The sequence below is a fragment of the Carassius carassius genome, chromosome 5, assembly GCF_963082965.1.
Source record: "Carassius carassius chromosome 5, fCarCar2.1, whole genome shotgun sequence".
Lineage (NCBI taxonomy): Eukaryota > Metazoa > Chordata > Actinopteri > Cypriniformes > Cyprinidae > Carassius > Carassius carassius.
Genome location: NC_081759.1, coordinates 30,573,457 through 30,593,248, shown reverse-complemented (window position 1 = coordinate 30,593,248; position 19,792 = coordinate 30,573,457). Strand labels below are relative to the sequence as shown.

At 39.5% G+C, this 19,792-nt stretch overlaps 1 protein-coding gene across 1 annotated transcript in view; it reads right to left on the bottom strand.

Annotated features, from left to right (window-relative positions):
- The window catches only part of fibcd1b (fibrinogen C domain containing 1b), a 75,669-nt gene that overhangs the window by 8,707 nt on the left and 47,170 nt on the right, over positions 1-19,792 (bottom strand). Inside the window, exon 5 of the mRNA XM_059550573.1 lies at positions 6,088-6,184. Coding sequence (XP_059406556.1) covers positions 6,088-6,184 — 97 coding nt within the window. The remainder of the gene's footprint in view (positions 1-6,087; positions 6,185-19,792) is intronic.

Here is a 19,792-nt window from a genome sequence, read left to right as displayed (position 1 = left end):
TTCCATTTGAGACATAATCTGTCTTTCCAAACATTTTCAATGTACCTCTAGTAGTCATTATTCAAAACAACCAAGGGCATTATCCTTGTTTCTGACTATAAATGGAAATCCCTAAATAAATAAGACATACTCTTACATGACATGTTTCTTTTTTCTTAAAAATGTGGTTTCAAGAAGTTGCCATGATGAAAACCTGAAAAGCAAGTTAAAGAGTGCTACAGAGGACAGATAAAATATTATAGTTTACAGTTTTATGAGTTCCAGAAAAAAAAAAAAAAGCATAGCATTATGGCTTTTTCTCAGTGAATGCTCTCCAGCCATATCAACAGATGAGCAAACGAAAAGATGATAGATACTGTAAGACCCAGGGGTCATATTTTCTGAATCAAAGGTACAGTCGTGGCCAAAAGTTTTGAGAATTACATAAATATTGGAAATTGGAAAAGTTGCTGCTTAAGTTTTTATAATAGCAATTTGCATATACTCCAGAATGTTATGAAGAGTGATCAGATGAATTGCATAGTCCTTCTTTGCCATGAAAATTAACTTAATCCCAAAAAAACCTTTCCACTGCATTTCATTTGCTGTCATTAAAGGACCTGCTGAGAGCATTTCAGTAATCGTCTTGTTAACTCAGGTGAGAATGTTGACGAGCACAAGGCTGGAGATCATTATGTCAGGCTGATTGGGTTAGAATGGCAGACTTGATATGTTAAAAGGAGGGTGATGCTTGAAATCATTGTTCTTTCATTGTTAACCATGGTGACCTGCAAAGAAACGTGTGCAGCCATCATTGCGTTGCATAAAAATGGCTTCACAGGCAAGGATATTGTGGCTACTAAGATTGCACCTAAATCAACAATTTATAGGATCATCAAGAACTTCAAGGAAAGAGGTTCAATTCTTGTAAAGAAGGCTTCAGGGCATCCAAGAAAGTCCAGCAAGCGCCAGGATCGTCTCCTAAAGAGGATTCAGCTGCGGGATCGGAGTGCCACCAGTGCAGAGCTTGCTCAGGAATGGCAGCAGGCAGGTGTGAGCGCATCTGCACGCAGAGTGAGGCCAAGACTTTTGGAAGATGGCTTGGTGTCAAGAAGAGCAGCAAAGAAGCCATTTCTCTCCAAAAAAAACATCAGGGACAGATTGATCTTCTGCAGAAAGTATAGTGAATGGACTGCTGAGGACTGGGGCAAAGTCATATTCTCTGATGAAGCCCCTTTCCGATTGTTTGGAGCATTTGGAAAAAGGCTTGTCCGGAGAAGAAAAGGTGAGCGCTACCATCAGTCCTGTGTCATGCCAACAGTAAAGCATCCTGACACCATTCATGTATGGGGTTGCTTCTCATCCAAGGGAGTGGGCTCACTCACAATTCTGCCCAAAAACACAGCCATGAATAAAGAATGGTACCAAAACACCCTCCAGTAGCAACTTCTTCCAACAACAGTTTGGTGAAGAACAATGCATTTTCCAGCACGATGGAGCACCGTGCCATAAGGCAAAAGTGATAACTAAGTGGCTCGGGGACCAGAATGTTGAAATTTTGGGTCCATGGCCTTGAAACTCCCCAGATCTTAATCCCATTGAGAACTTGTGGTCAATCCTCAAGAGGCGGGTGGACAAACAAAAACAACTAATTCTGACAAACTCCAAGAAGTGATTATGAAAGAATGGGTTGCTATCAGTCAGGATTTGACCCAGAAGTTGATTGAGAGCATGCCCAGTCGAATTGCAGAGGTCCTGAAAAAGAAGGGCCAACACTGCAAATACTGACTCTTTGCATAAATGTCATGTAATTGTGGATAAAAGCCTTTGAAACGTATGAAGTGCTTGTAATTATATTTCAGTACATCACAGAAACAACTGAAACAAAGATCTAAAAGCAGTTTAGCAGCAAACTTTTTGAAAACTAATATTTATGTAATTCTCAAAACTTTTGGCCATGACTGTAGAACTGCAGCAAAATAGCAACTAAAAGCTCAACACATTTACACATAATATGAACATGAGTATGTCATAAAATTAAACGGTTTAATTTTCCTCCATATAATAGAATTTTCAAAGAGTTTTGAATAAATTTCTGGTGATAAAAACACAGCCTTAAAGGGATAGTTCACAAAAAAATTCATAATTTACTCCTCACGTTGATCCAAACATAAATGACTTTCTTTCCAGTTTCACGCGCATTTTCACTGATATTGTTTAAATAACATTCAGACTAATTTAGTAATGCTTTCAGTTACTGATAGATTGTAGAACTCTAAGCTCCATTTAGCATATTTTAGCATATTTAAATCTTTTCTGCAGAATTGTGCTGATTTTCTCCCACAATCAGTGCTGAAAACATGACAAAAATGTGCTGATTTCCACCGGGAGTGATCCAAGAGCAAAACAAGATGATTAACAGAGATGATTAGTACACTAATGGAGGCTATTAAGTAGAAGAAAAAAGAGAGAGCAGCAGAATAAGAAGAGGTTGGGGATCTGAAGGGGAAAAAAGCATTTAAAATGGACAGAGATGATGTACAAGTAACTACAAATGCAACTTCATCTGTGCATCCACAGAGCTTCGGTTGGATTAAGATAAATCTTTTCATAACTCTGAGGTACTTCCAAACACAGCACATGTATGCTTAAGCTCACTTTCACCTCTGTGACACTGGATTGACACTAATGCACTCACTCACTCACTCACTCACTAAGACATCTATCATCTCAACATCCCCCCTCTCTTCCCCTTCATTCTCTTCTTACTTTTTATGTGCATCATATTTCTTAGCAACATTAAAACCATAGTCAGCATGAGTTGGTGGATTAAGTGCATGCGTTGGTGTGCTCGGGTTTGTGTGTGTCTGTGTGAGACAGAATTATGAAGGGGCACTCGTGACTCCATACAGAAAATGGATGCTCTTTGTTAGGGAGCCATAATTCATAGTGCTATAATTGATTGGGGAGTGTGAGGATTTACAACCAGAATGAGGGAAAGAAATAAGAGAAACTGCTGATAGAGACAGAAAGAGAGTAAGGAAAGTAAGAGAATGTGTCTAAATAGGACATGATAATGATCTCTCATCTCCTCTGTCATATCTTCCATTTGAAGTGTGAATGAGCTCCCAGTGAGTCATTTAACACTGTTTTCCCCCCTATCTTATTAAATCAGATTTGGATTGAATAAAACAATGTCCATAGATAATGTTATCAATGACAGAGCACGCCTTAACTGTGCAAAAAGCAGTGTTTCAATTTGATTCTTGTAACCAAGAAGGATCTATTTATTAGCACCAGGACACAGTGGGTGGAGCATATACTTCCAGGGGATGAAAGTCTGAATTAGGCCTGTGTCATGGCCAATGCCGGACTCCCTCTCTGTTTCTGTCTTCACAGTTCTGACTCACGGATCAGACCTTCAGACCATGGAATCAAAACCTTTTTCCCTGATTCAGTCCTGTTCAGAGGTATATGTGCAATATTTGTTTAATCTAATAAAGAATTGTATAGCTTATTTGGATTTTACAAAATGACCTTTAAATACTGTATCCTGAAAAGGGGACCCTTATTTATTTATGCATGCTGTTAAACACACACCCACCCACATGTGCGCACGTGCACACACACACTCACACACACGTTTGTTTTTGTTAAAAGTGGGGACATCCCATAGGCATAATGGTTTTTATACTGTACAAACTGTATATTTTATGGCCCTACACCTAACCCTTACCCTCACAGGAAACTTTGTGCATTTTTATTTTCTCAAAAAAACTAATTCTGTATTATTTATAAGCGTTTTGAAAAATGGGGACACGGGTTATGTCCTCATAAGTCACCCTCTCCTTGTAATACCTGTGTCATACCCATGTCATTATACAGTTGTGTCCTGATATGTCACAAAAACAAGAGCACACACACACACACTTTGACATTTCAGTAATAACTGACAGATCACAGCATGAATTCTGGTTGAGAAAAAATATAAAGAGGAGAATCTTTCTTGATTTATAGAATGTACATCTTTAACCGTGAGAAGCTCTTGCCTTGATCTCTCACATGAAAGGATTTTTCAACACATGACCTTCCTACTGGCCAATTATGCATTAACTGTCAGTCATGGTTTGAACGTATGTGTGAAACTCTGTGCGTGTGTACATTATGCCAGTAAATACTTTCACAATGTGCATCTTCTTTTTTTTCTATGCTCTTTCTATGGGTCCATAAAATAGAAAAATAAAGAAAACTCATATTTTTCATTAAATTGATACATGACCACATTCATGTCATCTTTTTCTCCCACATTTCTATTGACCATATCAGAAGAACTACAAAAATGAAAGAGAACTGAATGACTTCAATCCTTATTTGTGTAGGATGCCGCCTGGCTTTGTGATTATCGCTTGAGAATCTTTAACTTCAGGGTTGAAAAGTTTGCTACTATGACTCCTGCTTCTTATGAGACAGTGCATAATATCAGTGCAGTTGAGTTACTGCTAAGCAACAAGTGGTAGATATTTAATTCCAATCCTAAAGGAGTTTATGCTGCCAAAATTAAAATCAGTAAATCTATATAGGTCAGCTTGTAAAATATTGGTAGACCTGTACTTTTGAGCTCAAGCAGTTTTCTACTTTGGCAAAGATTGCAGCCCTAGACTGAAATGGAAGGGGAATCTCTATTTTTCAAAATTTAACCAATGTCTATTATAAAAGTAGCCCTATTTCACCCAACAAGAGCAGCCTCTACCATCACCATAGCTCCCATGAGCCTTCAGGGGATGTAATGACACAGAGGGTCAAGGATAAGGAAGAAAAATTGAGTCATGAGGGAATTTGACTGGTTAAAAGGAACATGATGTAAGCTTTATCTAAATCTCAAGGGTAAACAAGGGTGTCCATGAGTGAGAGAAGCTTTACACGGCCACTATGGACACTATAATATGGCTTGCTACTCTTGTCCCTCTCTCAGCCTGTGGGGAATAAGCAGAACAGGACACTATAGAAACTACAATGACTGCCTTTTATGCAGAGAAACAAGGTCTGTAAGATCCCACTTGACTAAACCAAACTGTATGTCTCTTTGATGATAATCTACTTAACACAATGAGAATCTATTTCCATGTATAAGTATGCCCTGGAGCGCAAGTGACTCTCTTGGCCACACCAGCAGAGAAGGGGGTGGCAGCATTAGAAACAACTATATCTTCATCCATGTTCCCATGGGCCTGACTGATGCCACATCCATCTGTCATCCTGTATCCGTTGCACCAATTTATGACCTCACACACTGTGTGTGTGAAAGAGAGTTACGTCCTTTAAATTCCCTGTACATCCTCTCCCTCTCTTTGTATCTCAGCAGAGAATAACAAGCCAGTCGCCACTGCTCATTTCATTAAGCGAGCAGAGGAACAAAAACACTCACGCACACCAACATACACAATAATGATTCTAGTTTAAACCTCTCTGCAGGTTAAGAGCTTGATTATAGCGCTTTGGCTGTCAAAAGCCATTTTGGCTTGCAAAAAATGGCAAACATGGCAATTTGGGCTTTCTTGTTGATTTAATTCCCACTTGCTACATGGAGTGAAAGAAAAGCAGGGGGAATAAGTTTCTGCTGCACATCCACTGATCATGTGGAGATGAATGTTTAGCGCTCTAATTCACTGATTTTCAGCTTCTACGTTGGACCTACAAATAAATGCATTAAAGGGACGATGCACAATCTGCTGTTTTAGCAAAATGAACCCTGACAGTTCTGTGATGTGTACTGTTGACTGTATGACTCTCTGCAGGTCTAAAAGGTCTGAAGGATGCACCATTCGGAAATTACTTCCTGAATTTAAAATGAGTTAGTAAACAGAATAAATAATTGCAATATTCAAGAAAGTACAAATAAAATAATTTAAATTCAAAGAAATTAACTGGATTAAAATAAATAATAATATATCAAAGTCTGTCAAGACAAGAATATAGGCACACATAGGAAAGGATATAATTGGGTGATGGGTGCGCAGGTGTTGGCAGCTTTTTACATTGGTAATTTTAAAAATCACAGTTTATGCTTACAGGCTTCCTCTCTGTCACAAACACAAACACACAACTTACCAAGCCAGTACTCTCCGGTGATTTTACCAAATCCTTCCCTGTAGGAGTCCCACTCCCTGAAGAAATTCACAGACCCATCCTCCCTCCGCTGGATTACCTGACAAAAAGCAAAAACAGAATATTGAAATTTGTGTCTATCCTTGTTAGTGGGTTGCATGATATTTTAGGTATTAAGTGGTCTTTTTTTATTATTATTATCATCTGAAAACAGGACAATGTTCTGTTGTATTCTGCCATATAGCTTGATTCACACAGTAATTGTTTCATTGTGTCATGGGGACATAAGACATTTTCAGCATTTACAGGGTAAATGTATAGACGGTTTCAACGGCAACAACATAAACAAACGTTACTGCGCATGCGCGCTTTTGTGCACCTAACTTAACATCCGGTAGACTTCCAAATAGAATCAATAACAACAGCCAAGTCCCTCTAGAGTAGATATTTTTTGATAACAAACAAAATATGTTAGTTGCGTGGATCAGGCGGACTAAATGAAAATGCAAATTCATTCTTTGCCAGCAGGAGATGTTTTAAAGCATAGACATAAATCGCGAGAAATAGAGGTTTCCCCAGTAACAGTTGTAAACAGAGCAGAGCTGGTACGCTCACACGCTGTTTTATCAGGCATATAACATGCAAGTCTTCCTTCAGAAATACAGCGATATTAAACACCTGTGCCTCGTTTTGATATTTAAACATATAAATGTAAGGAATTATTATTATTAAACGTGCAGTACGTAACGTTACTCATGTTTATTCAACGAAGCCTTTTTGAAAATCGATCAGTTTTAAAATTGTGGCGAGTCTCCAAAAATAAATAAATGTATGGGAAACACATCCAGCAGCACAACCACCTGAGCCCAACTGCAGTCTACTCATCACCTTGACCTTAACTGCGTTTGTAGAAGGCAATGCAGCCAGACCGATATACACAAAACAGACCGGAAGTTAACTTAGGGCCAGGCGCGTGCGCCCGATGAAACCGTCTATAGTCTGTGATTTTATTGCTGTCTGAATTCAAGGTCATTGGGTCCGAATCCACATAAAGAAGACATCATTTCAAAATAAAATTTTTGAATGGTTTTTAACCACTGATGAACACTGTAGGGTAACTGTTGCACTTCACTGTAATTTGAATGCATATTTATTACTGAAAAAAGGTATGCAATGCAATTTTAAAATATGTATTATATAGGGCATTCTCAGGTTTAAAGTATCACAGAACTTGCTTCAACACTGTGAATAAATCACCATTCGAATCCATGAGTTTTATCACTGAGGTGCCATGCAATTTATTTTTACATATGTCCACCTTAGAAACAATTACCATCCGAATAGGGCTTATGATGCATGTGTGTGAGCTCATGTGCTTTTGAATAAAGTACTGTAGACCTATGATTTTAGGGCTCTTCCTCAGAGTAACTCAAACTAAACTCTCTCAGCAGAGACTGATATGATACCTGAACAAACATAATGATGGAAGAGCTCAGCATTGTGATCTGAAGGATAATATCATTTAATGGAGTATGATTTCTTGAAGTATGATATCTGGAGCTATAGTCAAGACTGACTCAAAAGAGGAGAATTTAAAGAGCTCGTAATCTATTTGCATATAGACACAGTCACATACTGTACAGAGCCATGCAAAAATTTGAGTTCACTTCTATTTTGCTTAATTTATTATTAATTTATTTATAATTTATTTATTTTTTTGTTTTTACCATATAACTGGTTTGTTTCAATTTGAATAAAAATTTAATTTAAAAAAAGAACAGGAATGTAAGAATGTTTCAGTAACTGCTTGTCTCCCTTTTGCTTTAAAAGACAGGAGCACTTGAACTGCATGAACTCACAAATTTGTGTAAAAATCATAAAGTTAACTAAAAACCGCAATTTGAAAAGTTGGATCGACATCTTATATTGGAACAAAGCAATCCAGGTTATTGAAGGATAAAAACGTGTTTACAGTAAAGTTCATTTTGCCAGTATACAACAAGCAAAGAAGGACAATTGAATTAGAGTTCAACTTTAAGCAAGAAGGACATTAACCACAATGCATCTTAATTAAGCACAATAGTGGACGTGCACAGAATAAAAGAGTTCAAATGTGCAGCCCATAATGAGTGTCAAAATCGCTGACATTGGCTTTGATTGTGTCTGTGTGAGATTTTATGTGTGTGTATGTGTGTGTGTTTGTGTGTGTGTGGTTTTTTATGGCACAGAAGGGCATTCAGTGCAATATTCTAATATTGCTCTGCGTTATCTGTAATCCCTCCGGGTAAATGGCATGTTTGCAAACCAGATAATTAATTTAATTCAATTGATGTATAGAGAAGTTTAAAACATTTTACCAACTAATTTGCAGTGCATCCACTATTCTGTAAAAGTCTAGAAAACAGTTTCTGTGGAGTCTAAGTGATGTCAAAAACGGATGCAAATGACAACCACATCACTGAATGTCTGTTTATGAAAAAAAAAACACATTGCATTATAATGCACATAATGCATTTCATTTCTCCTATCATAGTAAAATGTATGATGAGTTGAATTCATAAGCAGGTGGACTTTGTTTTCTGTTGAAATTCGGAAGAGAAGTGAGATGAGGGAAAGGGGTTGATCCAGTACAGGATGACAGCTGTCAGTCATCTGAAAGGTTTCGCTCTCTCCTGCATCACTCATGCCCTGTAGCTGCCCTAGAGGCTCCTGGGAGATCAACCCTGTCTGCACAGAACTGAGGCAGACACCACTGTCAAGGTTGTAATTACACATGCATCCACACACACATACAATCACGCCTGGGTATTATCTTGCCTTTTTTCCACAGATTTAAGGCAGCCAAGTAGTGAAGGTCAAAGGGGCATTGACCATCACTGTCTAACAACAGTGTCAGCAGAGGCAGAGAATCAGACATAGCGAGAGATGGAGTATTAAAGGTGAAATCAGAATCGGTCGACCCCTTTCTCACTGTCCCTGTCACCTAACAGCTTTCAGGAATGAAGCAATATCTCTCCCACAAATGCAGGTAAAAAAATAAATAAATAATGCTTTTTATTTGTAATGTTAAACTTTTTGATATAACAGTACTATGCACAAAAATATTTAAAATTCTGTTATTAGAGATGAGTGGATCCTGTAAATGTAGGACCATAAATATGAATGTAATTTCGCACACAGCTTTTAATAATAATTCACTCTACAAATATAAGGAAAATGTTAGTTTGTAGTCTCTATCTATTTATATTCATCCGGAAGAAGGAGGCGGGAACCGGCGGACAATCAAAACATTTTAATAACAAAATAAACACAAAAACAGCGCACCAGCCCCTCACGGACGACTGGTGCGCGCAAATAAAACCCAAAACACAACTAAAAGCCCAGGCCTGGTCCTCTCTCGTCCTTCACTGTCGTCGCTCCAGTTTTATATCCTTCCATCTCCTCCATGGGCCTCGAGACCGGTGGGTCGAACAGGTGTAGTTCATCTCCAATCACTCCCCCGGCCTCGCTCCCATGTCCCTCGGCCCCGCCCCACTCGTCACATACCCCCATCGCCCCTCGCAGGCCGGGGGGTACTCCCGAGACTGCGCTCTACTCCCCCCCCCCTCCCTCCGGGGGGCCGCTCACGGGGACCTGCGGGAACCTGGGGGTAGGACAGACGAGGCGAGAGAAAAGAAGGAGACGGAAGGAGGAGCGACAGAGACGAGAGAGGGGAGAGAGGAAAAAAAAAAAAAAATTCCGGTTCCCAGACGCACCGCTGCTCGGCCCTCCACCAGCTGGGCGATCTCCTCCGCGGTGCCTGGCGGTGGCACTGGACGGCCCTCGGCGGACGGCACAACACTCCTCCGCCGCCCGGTGGACGGCGACGGCTCCTCCGGTTTTGGGCAGCCGGCAGGAGTCCCACGTTCCCTGCTCCTCCCCGTTCTGGCGGAGGCAGCAGGCTCCGGCCACCTGGCGAACGGCGCCGACTCCTCCGCTCCCTCACGGACGGCAGACGTCTCTCCACATCGTGGGCGGCCGGTAGCGAGCTCGCCCGTCCCCGGCAACTCGCTCCAGCCCACCGCCTCGAGCGTCCATGGCGGCACACTCCTCGCCAGCTCGATTGCACCGCGGATTCACCACAGCGGCGAGGGATCTTCAGCAGCGCGTCCCTCCTTCTCCCGGGCTTCGGCACCACTATAATGAATAAACCTTCCTATTCATCCGGAAGAAGGAGGTGGGAACCGGCGGACAATCAAAAACATTTTAATAACAAAATAAACACAAAAACAGCGCACCAGCCCCTCACGGACGACTGGTGCGCGCAAATAAAACCCAAAACACAACTAAAAGCCCAGGCCTGGTCCTCTCTCGTCCTTCACTGTCGTCGCTCCAGTTTTATATCCTTCCATCTCCTCCATGGGCCTCGAGACCGGTGGGCCGAACAGGTGTAGTTCATCTCCAATCACTCCCCCGGCCTCGCTCCCATGTCCCTCGGCCCCGCCCCACTCGTCACACTATTATTAAGGTGGGAAAAGAAGTCACAGGATGGCTCAATGAGCTGTTTCATGTCATTCACACAATTAAAAGACTTGATATCACCTCATATTATATTAGCCTTTTGACATCCTGGTGTTTACAGTAATTGATCTGAAACCCTTACAGTGCAGTGATCTGTGAATCTGGCGCTGTGGTCTTGGTGTCATGACTTTGCCATTTCACCGCAAATGACAAACTGCAACCAAAATGTCACTGCCGACCAGACTAATTGCAAATTCTCTTTTAATTAAAGTCCCCACCGAAGGATTATAGTAGCTGAAAGCAATGCTGTGGTGATGTCTGCTCTGTGGTTCTGCAGTACATTTTCTTCTGAAATCAATATCATTTTCTTGCACATGATAAAAAAAGCGAAAATGATTTGTCCTCGCTCAAGGAGGGCACTGATGTGTTTGCTTATAGCAGGTCAGTTCCTGAAGTGCTTCTTGACATTTGATGTAGCACTTGGGTTATGGCTTTTATATTCCTCAGAGAATAAAAAAAAAAATTAAGCCTGCATTATTAAAGTTCTGAGTTTATTCCATTAATTAAATATTCAGAAGACCCAAGTCATGACATCACGGTTAAAATTATAATTTGTGTAAGGTGAATTATTATTTATTTTTCATTAATAGCTGTGTCTAATAAAACTGAACTTTAGAGAATTTTCCTAGCCTTAAATTTAGCCTAGAGATTCACTCGTCTTTAATAAAAATAGCTGAAATATGGGCTCTGTTCTTATTGGGCTGTCAGTAAGAGAAAGGAAAATGAATTCACTTTTTTATAAGTTTGAACTATTCGTTCATCTTGAATTCCATCTGTCTATGTTACTTATCTTCACAGTTATTGTAGACCAGTAATCAGTCTCACTTGAATTGTGAGAATCCAGCTTACATATTGCATTCATTTGTAAATCCTCTGTATTCCTAATACAACATGAATTCAAAACAAAATAACAAAATCAATAAAAAACATTATTTATAACTAAAGACGTGTCTGTTAGGTTAAACATGTAGATACATTGTTAAAATTTAATACAAAATACACAGGGGCAGTTTCTGATCCCCAAAAGTAAATAAATCATTCTCAATGTGATAAATAGGTCACCTCTCTATTCTACTAGAAGACCTGTGTGAATTTTAAAAATCAGTTTGAGATTAGTAGGTTACAAATCACCAAAAAAATCTAATGCAGTGACATTCAGACTTTCAGTATTTCTGGGCCACTCTAAGATAAATTGAATCTTTCTTTTTCTTGGAAAAATGTATTCATTTTAAAGTTTAGTGAATCTTATCATAATGCCCTCTTGGAAATGTGTGTGTTACCTCAAGTTCAAGTTCAGAGCAAATGGCTAATCAAAAGATAGCACAAGACATTTTGATTTTTCAATGTCTCTAACACTGGATTACAAACTGATTTCTACAGACTTTGGCCTTCATCAGCCAACCACCAGCAAGATTACAGATAAAACATATTCAGCACTGCTGCTTCTCTCCCTAGGAGCTGGAGTCTTACAAAGCTTCACTGCGGAGTACTTAAACAAGTGACAAAGAACCCTTGGGTGACAGCAGAGAAACACAAGACATCTCTATTGCGGTTCACTTGCACAATGAGCAAGATGCATGAACATGGCGGAGGTGTAATAGTGTAGGCGGTGTTCCTCTCTCAGGTCTTGGACGGCTAGTGGTCATTAAGAGATCAATGTGTCTGTCAATCTGTCAATGAGACACTCAATGTACTGTATGTGTCTCCAAACACAGCTTTGTGTGCATTTAACTGCCAGGATAGTGTCAGCTGAAGGAACTTAACAGACAGCTGCTTAAGCTCTCATTGCATTCGACTGGTTTAATCCTACTCTGACTACAACAGAAGCAGCCATGAAACTGACCTACATTGGCCCCAAAAAGCATTTGGACACTTTTGCTACACTTACTTTATTGCATTAGATAAAAATATCAAACCAAGTGGCATTTGGGGGGTGGGGGGTGCTGGGGGGTTGGGGTTATGCTAAAAATATTTGCAGCAAACATTTGACAACCAGAAAATACACAAACACTTTTTAAATGTATGCTTGTGGCAAAAGTGTCATACCCATCAAAATTGAAAATGCATAGTTATCTGTCAAGTTCAAAGCACCACACATGAAATGAGATCAAGAAACAAGCCATATAAGGCTAAAAACAAGTAATAAAATAGATATCATGGCCACAAATTAAGAATTTCTTCCCACAACATATTAATTTGAGGCCACAATTTGTTCCCTCATTTTTTTTTTCAAACCGTAGATACAGTATGTTGTACTAATTAATTCCCTCGTCTTATTATAATGATGTAAAATCATATACAACTCCACAAATTAGTACAACATAGTCATTATTAATCTAAAAAGAGAAATGGTTGAGTCATGGATTTTTTTAATTGTAGCCAAATTGTCTATATTTCCCCTATTGTCTATTTTTGCATGTCAAGTGCAGGGATTCTCAGTCAGTCATTCAGTCAATCAAGAGCATAATGTGGCAAACAGGGTTGTCAAATAAGCATGCCTTTTAATTCAGTTCCTGAATTTGACTTACATTTGAACTGAGGCAGCATAGATAATGCAAAATTGCAATTTTAATTTGAATGTGAAGAGGCAGAATTCAAATGAAAACACAAATAGGTTGGAAATGTCACCGAGTGAGCCAGGACTAAAAGCAAAAGTGCATGATGCCCCTGGCTTGTAATTAGTTGGCCATTATTGCTAAATAATCCCCCTGATCCCCCTGCCGGAGCTCATTTCCAGATAATCACACCTGACCGTACATTATCCCCTACATCACTATTAGTGTGTGGAGACCTCAACACACCAAAGCATGAGCGGATAAGCTTAAATCAGCTTTCCAGTTTTCCACACTACACCACGGTCAGTGTTTAATCTGTGCTTGGCAGTGAGGCTGATTGCATCACAAGGGCAAGATCCAGTGCCTACAAGACACTCAAAACAGATGTCTGGTTTTAATCAGGTTGGCAGTAGTCATTGCCACTAACGACTCATGCTATGATGGCGAGAGAGAGATAGATCCAGATGGATACAAAAGGAGAATAAATGAATGCGGCAAGAAAATTATGGCTGTAGAGATACAGCTTAATGTTTCTCTGACACGATCACATTCATAGGGAGGTATGAGAACACAGCCGGCATGGATGGGAACATATGCTGTTTCAGCACACTTATGAAGCTGGGTCTTAAAAGCCACTCTTTTGTTCTCAGCCTGCTTACTTCTTTTTCCTTGTTACTATTCCCTTCTGTTGTCAATTCGTATGTTTATCTCTCTCCCTCTGTTCTCCTTAACCATCTTTCTTTTACTGCTCTGGACAGGGGAATTACTGGATTAGTATGGAGTGATCAATTGGGAGAGACATAATCATGTTTGATGTTTAATCTGAAGATTTAGAGACTGTCATTGGCAATCTTTACCATGGATATCTCACAGCAAGAGTGAGTGTGTGTGTGTGTGTGTGTGAGAGTGAGAGGTAAGCCGCGTTTCCACCACTGGAGCTTTACTCAGGAACTAGGGACTTTGGGCTTATACTCTGTGTGTTTCCACAGCAGGAACCAGGATCTAAAAGTTCTGGGTAAAAAAATTGCCCCTCAGAAAGTCCCTGCTGGTGAGGTTTTCAAAGGTCAGGAACTTTTGGGGGCAGGACTTGGACGTTAAACATGCTGATTGGTTGAGTTCACGCAGCATTGTGATTTCAACCACCATTTTTTTGGATAATTTTCAAAAGATTACTGTTATCGTGTCATGAAATATAGTTTTAAAATATTTCAGTTGAGAATGTAGTTGTTTAAAACTCAAATATGCGATTTATTTATAAAGACAGTGCATATTTAAAAATGTGTTTCGCCGATTTTGGGGGCGATCAGCTCCAAGCGATCAACAGGAGCTCAGTGCTCATGTTTACAGATGAGAGCAGTCTCGACTCGGCAAGAACTTCTGATATGTGCCACTGGCTCTGATGTCTCTTTAGTGGCTAAACATAAAATATAATTAGTTTTGGGTAAATCTAACAGGTAATCTTTGGTGTTTATTCAATTAATCTATTAATATGTTAAAATGATAATAAAAAGAGGCAGTACTGTTTGATATAATATTTTGTTTTATTGTAATGTAGGCTGTATACTCATAAGTAAATTTTTGTAGCTATTATTATGTTTAAATGAAAACGAAAGGAGGCAGTGGTATTTGCTATCCTATTTCATCTTATTGTAAATTTATAGTGAGGACAATAGCAGTAGCTAAGGCGAGCTGACTGATGTTATCAAGTACGCTGCTGTTTGCAGAATTACCAGACTTATATCGTCCTGTCCACAGGAGATCACACTCCCGAGTCAAACTTGCAAAGTCCGAAATACCGAGGACTTCGTATTGAGAAACACGGGCAGACGGGCATCGGGCATCACCAGACTGTTTGCCTAATCTTCACGGTACTTTTGACCACAGTGAAAACAGTAGTATACCGGAGCCTGATTCAGTAACACTTTACCATAAGATTGTTTACATTAGTTAATGCAGTAATTAAAGTGACCTTGATTAATGGTCATTTCTATATACACAAATACATTTGTATATTTTAACAGTAAAAATTGTAGAAGTTAACCTTAAATGATGCATTATGAACTTACTGACTATGACTGAAAAATAGTAGGCTATATTTATAAATTAACTGTTTTATAGTTAACATGAAACATTGTTTACATTATTATGCCCAATGTTAATTTCTACATATATTAAGATTAATAAATGCTGTAAATTAATTATAATTATTAATAACAACAACAATAATAGTTAACATAAACAGATCATGATTAAAAAATAAAAAGGTAGTCTATATGTGACCCTGGACCACAAAACTAGTTGGGTCAATAAGGGTCAATGAGATTTATAATAATCTGAAAGCTGAATAAATAAACACTGCACTGATGTATGGTTTGTAAGAATAGAACAACATTTGGCTGAGGTACGACTACCTGAAAATCTGGAATCTGAAGGTGCAAAAAATAAAAAAATAAAAAAATCTAAATATAGAGAAAATCTCCTTTGAACTTCATATGGAACTGTCCATATGAAGTTCTTAGCAATGCACGTTATTTATTAAAATTAAGCTGTGATATATTTGCAGTAGGAAATATACAAAATATCTTCATGGAACATGATCTTAACTTAATATCCAAACGATTTTTGGCATAAAAGAAAACTTGATAATTTTGACCCATACAATGTATTGCTGGCTATTGCTACAAATATACCCGTGCCACTTATGACTGGTTTTGTGGTCCAGGGACACATTTAATTTAATAACATTTAAACTTGCTGTAAATTAAAAAGAGTAAAAATACCATTGTTGATTGTTTGTTCATGGTGCTTAAAGGAGTCATGACCCACAATTTTCACTTTTCCACGAGAATCAATGTATGTTATGATTGCCTAACGATTATACACTGGCCGGGAAGCCGACCTTTAAAAGTGAAGCGTTTGTTTACCTCAGGGTTTGTAAAATAGCCCACATGCACGCGCACTCAAATACGAGATGGGATATACCATATATGGACACCGCAGCAGGAAGCTCGCCCCTTCCCCTCTCCCCCTCATATTCAGTCGCGAAAGACGCTGGAGTAGTGCACACGTGAGTTGCTCTGTGGTTGACTGCCAGAATCAACATGTAAATGTGTTTTCTCTACCAAGAACAGACCTAGCTATCAGAGACCAGTGGATTAAATTAATTTTTAATGACGCGGTTCCTTCAACCCTTCCACTGGCTTATCGTTACGTGTTTGTGCTAAACATTGTACGCCGAAATCCTTCACAAATTTGGGGCAATATCAGGCGAAGTTGGCACCGAAGCTCGGGAAAAGCGCCATTCCAACAAAATTCCCTGCAATTGAAACGGTAAGACTGTGTTTTTATTGCTCTACTGTGTGTAACAAACAGCATCTAACTGCTAATGCAGCTATTGTATGCTATTGCGTCTGTCACTAGACAAATAAACGAAAGACTGGAGGTGAAGTAATTATTTATGTTCCCTGTAAACGGACTGCAAAAACTGACTTTTGACTGCATTATAATGATTTCTTAATTCAGAATATGATCAAGATTGCGTAGGTTGATGTGTTCGGGGAATTTGCCAGTTAATAGTAACATTTAAAGCCCCTTAAATGAACGAAATGACTCGAAAAAAGATTTGTTCATTTTGATGAACGACTTTGAACAAGAGAGTCTGGCGTTGCCAGATTGGGTGTTTTTTCCGCTACATATTAAGGCCGGTTTACGGTGTGTTTTAGGTGGGTTTTCGCCTGGAAGGCTTTATAGAAATCTGGCATCCTACTGAACGAAGTTAAGCTGAGAGAGCGTGGCGTTCACAGACACCAGAATGAACGACTTCACAGTAACGTTCATCAGGCAGTAATGTGGTACATTCAGTTCATGTACGGCCAAAATATGAACGAGTTCATGAACTATCGTTCAATGAACGCGTCCAGGCACAACTCTGGCGGGAGCATTAGCTTCGAGGTATGGGGAATGGCTCCTAACGTACTTTGCAAAAAACAAATGACTGAGATCATCATGAATTCGGTTATTGATTATTTATTGCCTAATGCTTACATGAGGCCCCGTCTAGTTTGTGTGTGCTCACGTCTTATATTTGTGTGTGTGTGCTGTGCTCACGTCTCATATGAGTAACTTTATGTGCGTAGATAGTTCATATACATGTATGTGTGACTAGTACTTAGTATATATGCAAGCGTGTTTCATATGTGTGAATGAAGTTTGATTTAAGCCCTAAACGGCGCTGGCCGGGAAGCCGGTCGCGTTCATTCACAACTTGCGCCATGATGTCAGTTTGTAATGATATGCTAAAGCGTTACCTGCGGTGTCAACCCCCCTCCTTCCTGCAACCAATCAACGTGCCCCTCATTTGCATTATTATATTATTATAATGACCGTCCACGACAGCCAAAATATCGCATCAGATCTCGCGAGACAATAATGCCTACAGAGATAAGGGTCTGAGGAGCTCTGTGTTTATTTTTTTTCCAATTTTCTTTTTTAGAAGGGCCTGAAAGACTATAATACAGCTGTAGGTATCCAAGGTAATACGAGGGTATGACTCCTTTAATACATTCCCTAATGTTTACATACATAAATTTACTGTAAAATGTTATGCTTGATTCCATTTCTTGGAGAGATGTTTTTATGTGTTGTGGTGGCCAGAAGGAAACAGTCCATCACAACGCAGCACAGTCACCTGCAGCACCATGGAGAGCACCATCAGAGGACACAAGGTCTGGGTGAAACAGTGGTGTTCAGGACCAAGGACAGCTCTAACACAGGTGTGCAGCATTCCCCTCTGACAGGCAGCCTCAGCTGCAGGCTGTTGGGCCCAATTAGTAATCACATAAAAGTGAACAAAGAAGCCACAGTAGGGAGAGAAGAATGGGAAGGGGACAGACTCAGTGTTGGATGTATTCAAGCCCAGCCCAACCACCCTCTTGAAGATAGAGGCTTAATTGACGGCGTGAGTAAAGCGAATCTCCTTGACTAATACTACACCTCTTCTGCCTCTTTTCCAGAAGTAAATTGATGCAGAAAGGAGCAACCTGAGAGAGAAGTACCCAAGTTCAAGTTTTCTCCCCTTTACCCTGAACCCTGCTTTATGACAAATAAAGAACTTTAAGTTTGCTCCAGTGACCGTTCGGCCTGGTGAATGATTTACTTTGAACCCCAGAGCTAACTCTCTCAGCTTGTGTGTGTGAAGGTTACAGTGTCTACTCCCAAACAGGACAAAATGTTTCATTTAACAGCTTACACCACACATATACAGTACACTTATCTACCAATAAAGGTCAGGTCTGCACAATCCTTTTCAGTTAAATATAATACAATAAATCAATGGTCTGACATCTCTCCCCTGCTATGCTTTATTTTCTATGTCCATGTGTCTCAATTTCTCTGAGTCTAAAATTCTAACCCATCATTTAATCTCAAAACCTAATTGCATAACATAAATCCTACACCGCATAGCATGTTACCAAAATAGAGGCTTACTTTATCCAATCATTGCTACAAACCTGTGGCACAGCCTTCGCCCTGCAAAGAAAAACACACATTTGGAAATGTACAACTGAGCTATGGAACATGAATCAGCAATAAGAGACAGTCAGACATTGGTAACAATTTTTTTTTCCAGAAAGAGAAGAAAAACAAGTTCCCCCTCCCATCCAGTTAGATTGAGTTTCAATCTAAAACTTTTACATTTCAGGTCTTAGTGCTTTTTTAATATTTCAGAGAGGAGTTGTGGGTACTTTTGATAAAAGAACCATTTGATAATGCCGGATCACGTAGCACTCTAATAGATCTGCTCCCATAAATGATTTATAGAGTGCTCATTTTTAGTCCACTCCTTTTAGCAGATAAAATAATAATAGTGGAATACATTATCTCAGGGCAGAGTGCGGGTCAGGAATGGAATACAGAATATCGCCACCACAGGTGATAATGTGTGTGAGCTTGTTTGGTTTTTGTGCATGCATGAATGCATAGATGTGTGCTTGCACGTGTGTATGAAAGAAAGGGTAAGAGAGGGAGAATGAAACAGCCACACAAAATGGGCCTGTAATGCATGATCAAGTCAAAAGAGAAGATGTGAAACAACTTTCTTGAATGATACTTGTATTCTTTCATCTGTCAAAGCGGTCTCTGTGTTTGTGTGTGTGTGTGTATATGGCCATGTAATTGGTCTTACAAATTAAAAAAACAACTCTGCTTGGTTTTACCCAAAGAATTGGATACCTTTTTACCTGCATCTCTCCTCCTTTCTCTCTCTCTCTGTTTAGAATTAATGCTGAGGAAAAAAGTGTCATTCCTATTTATATGAGCTCACAGGCACTGGGTTTCTGGCAGAAAGAAGAGTTCTCTCTTTTCTGTCATGCTACCTGCCGAAATGAAAACAAGAGGCAACAAAAGGACGATGGCAGGAAATGCGTAGTAAAGAACGAGAGGATTGAGGGGTCTCATTTTGATATTAAAGCAAAGCTAGGTCACTGCACAGGCTCAAAGTGGCTCAGTCTGCAAATTCTTCCATTTCATTTTCAATTTGTTAAAGCGGTGGTACGCTTCACTGTTAGCTACGTCATCTGGACAGTGCATGACTT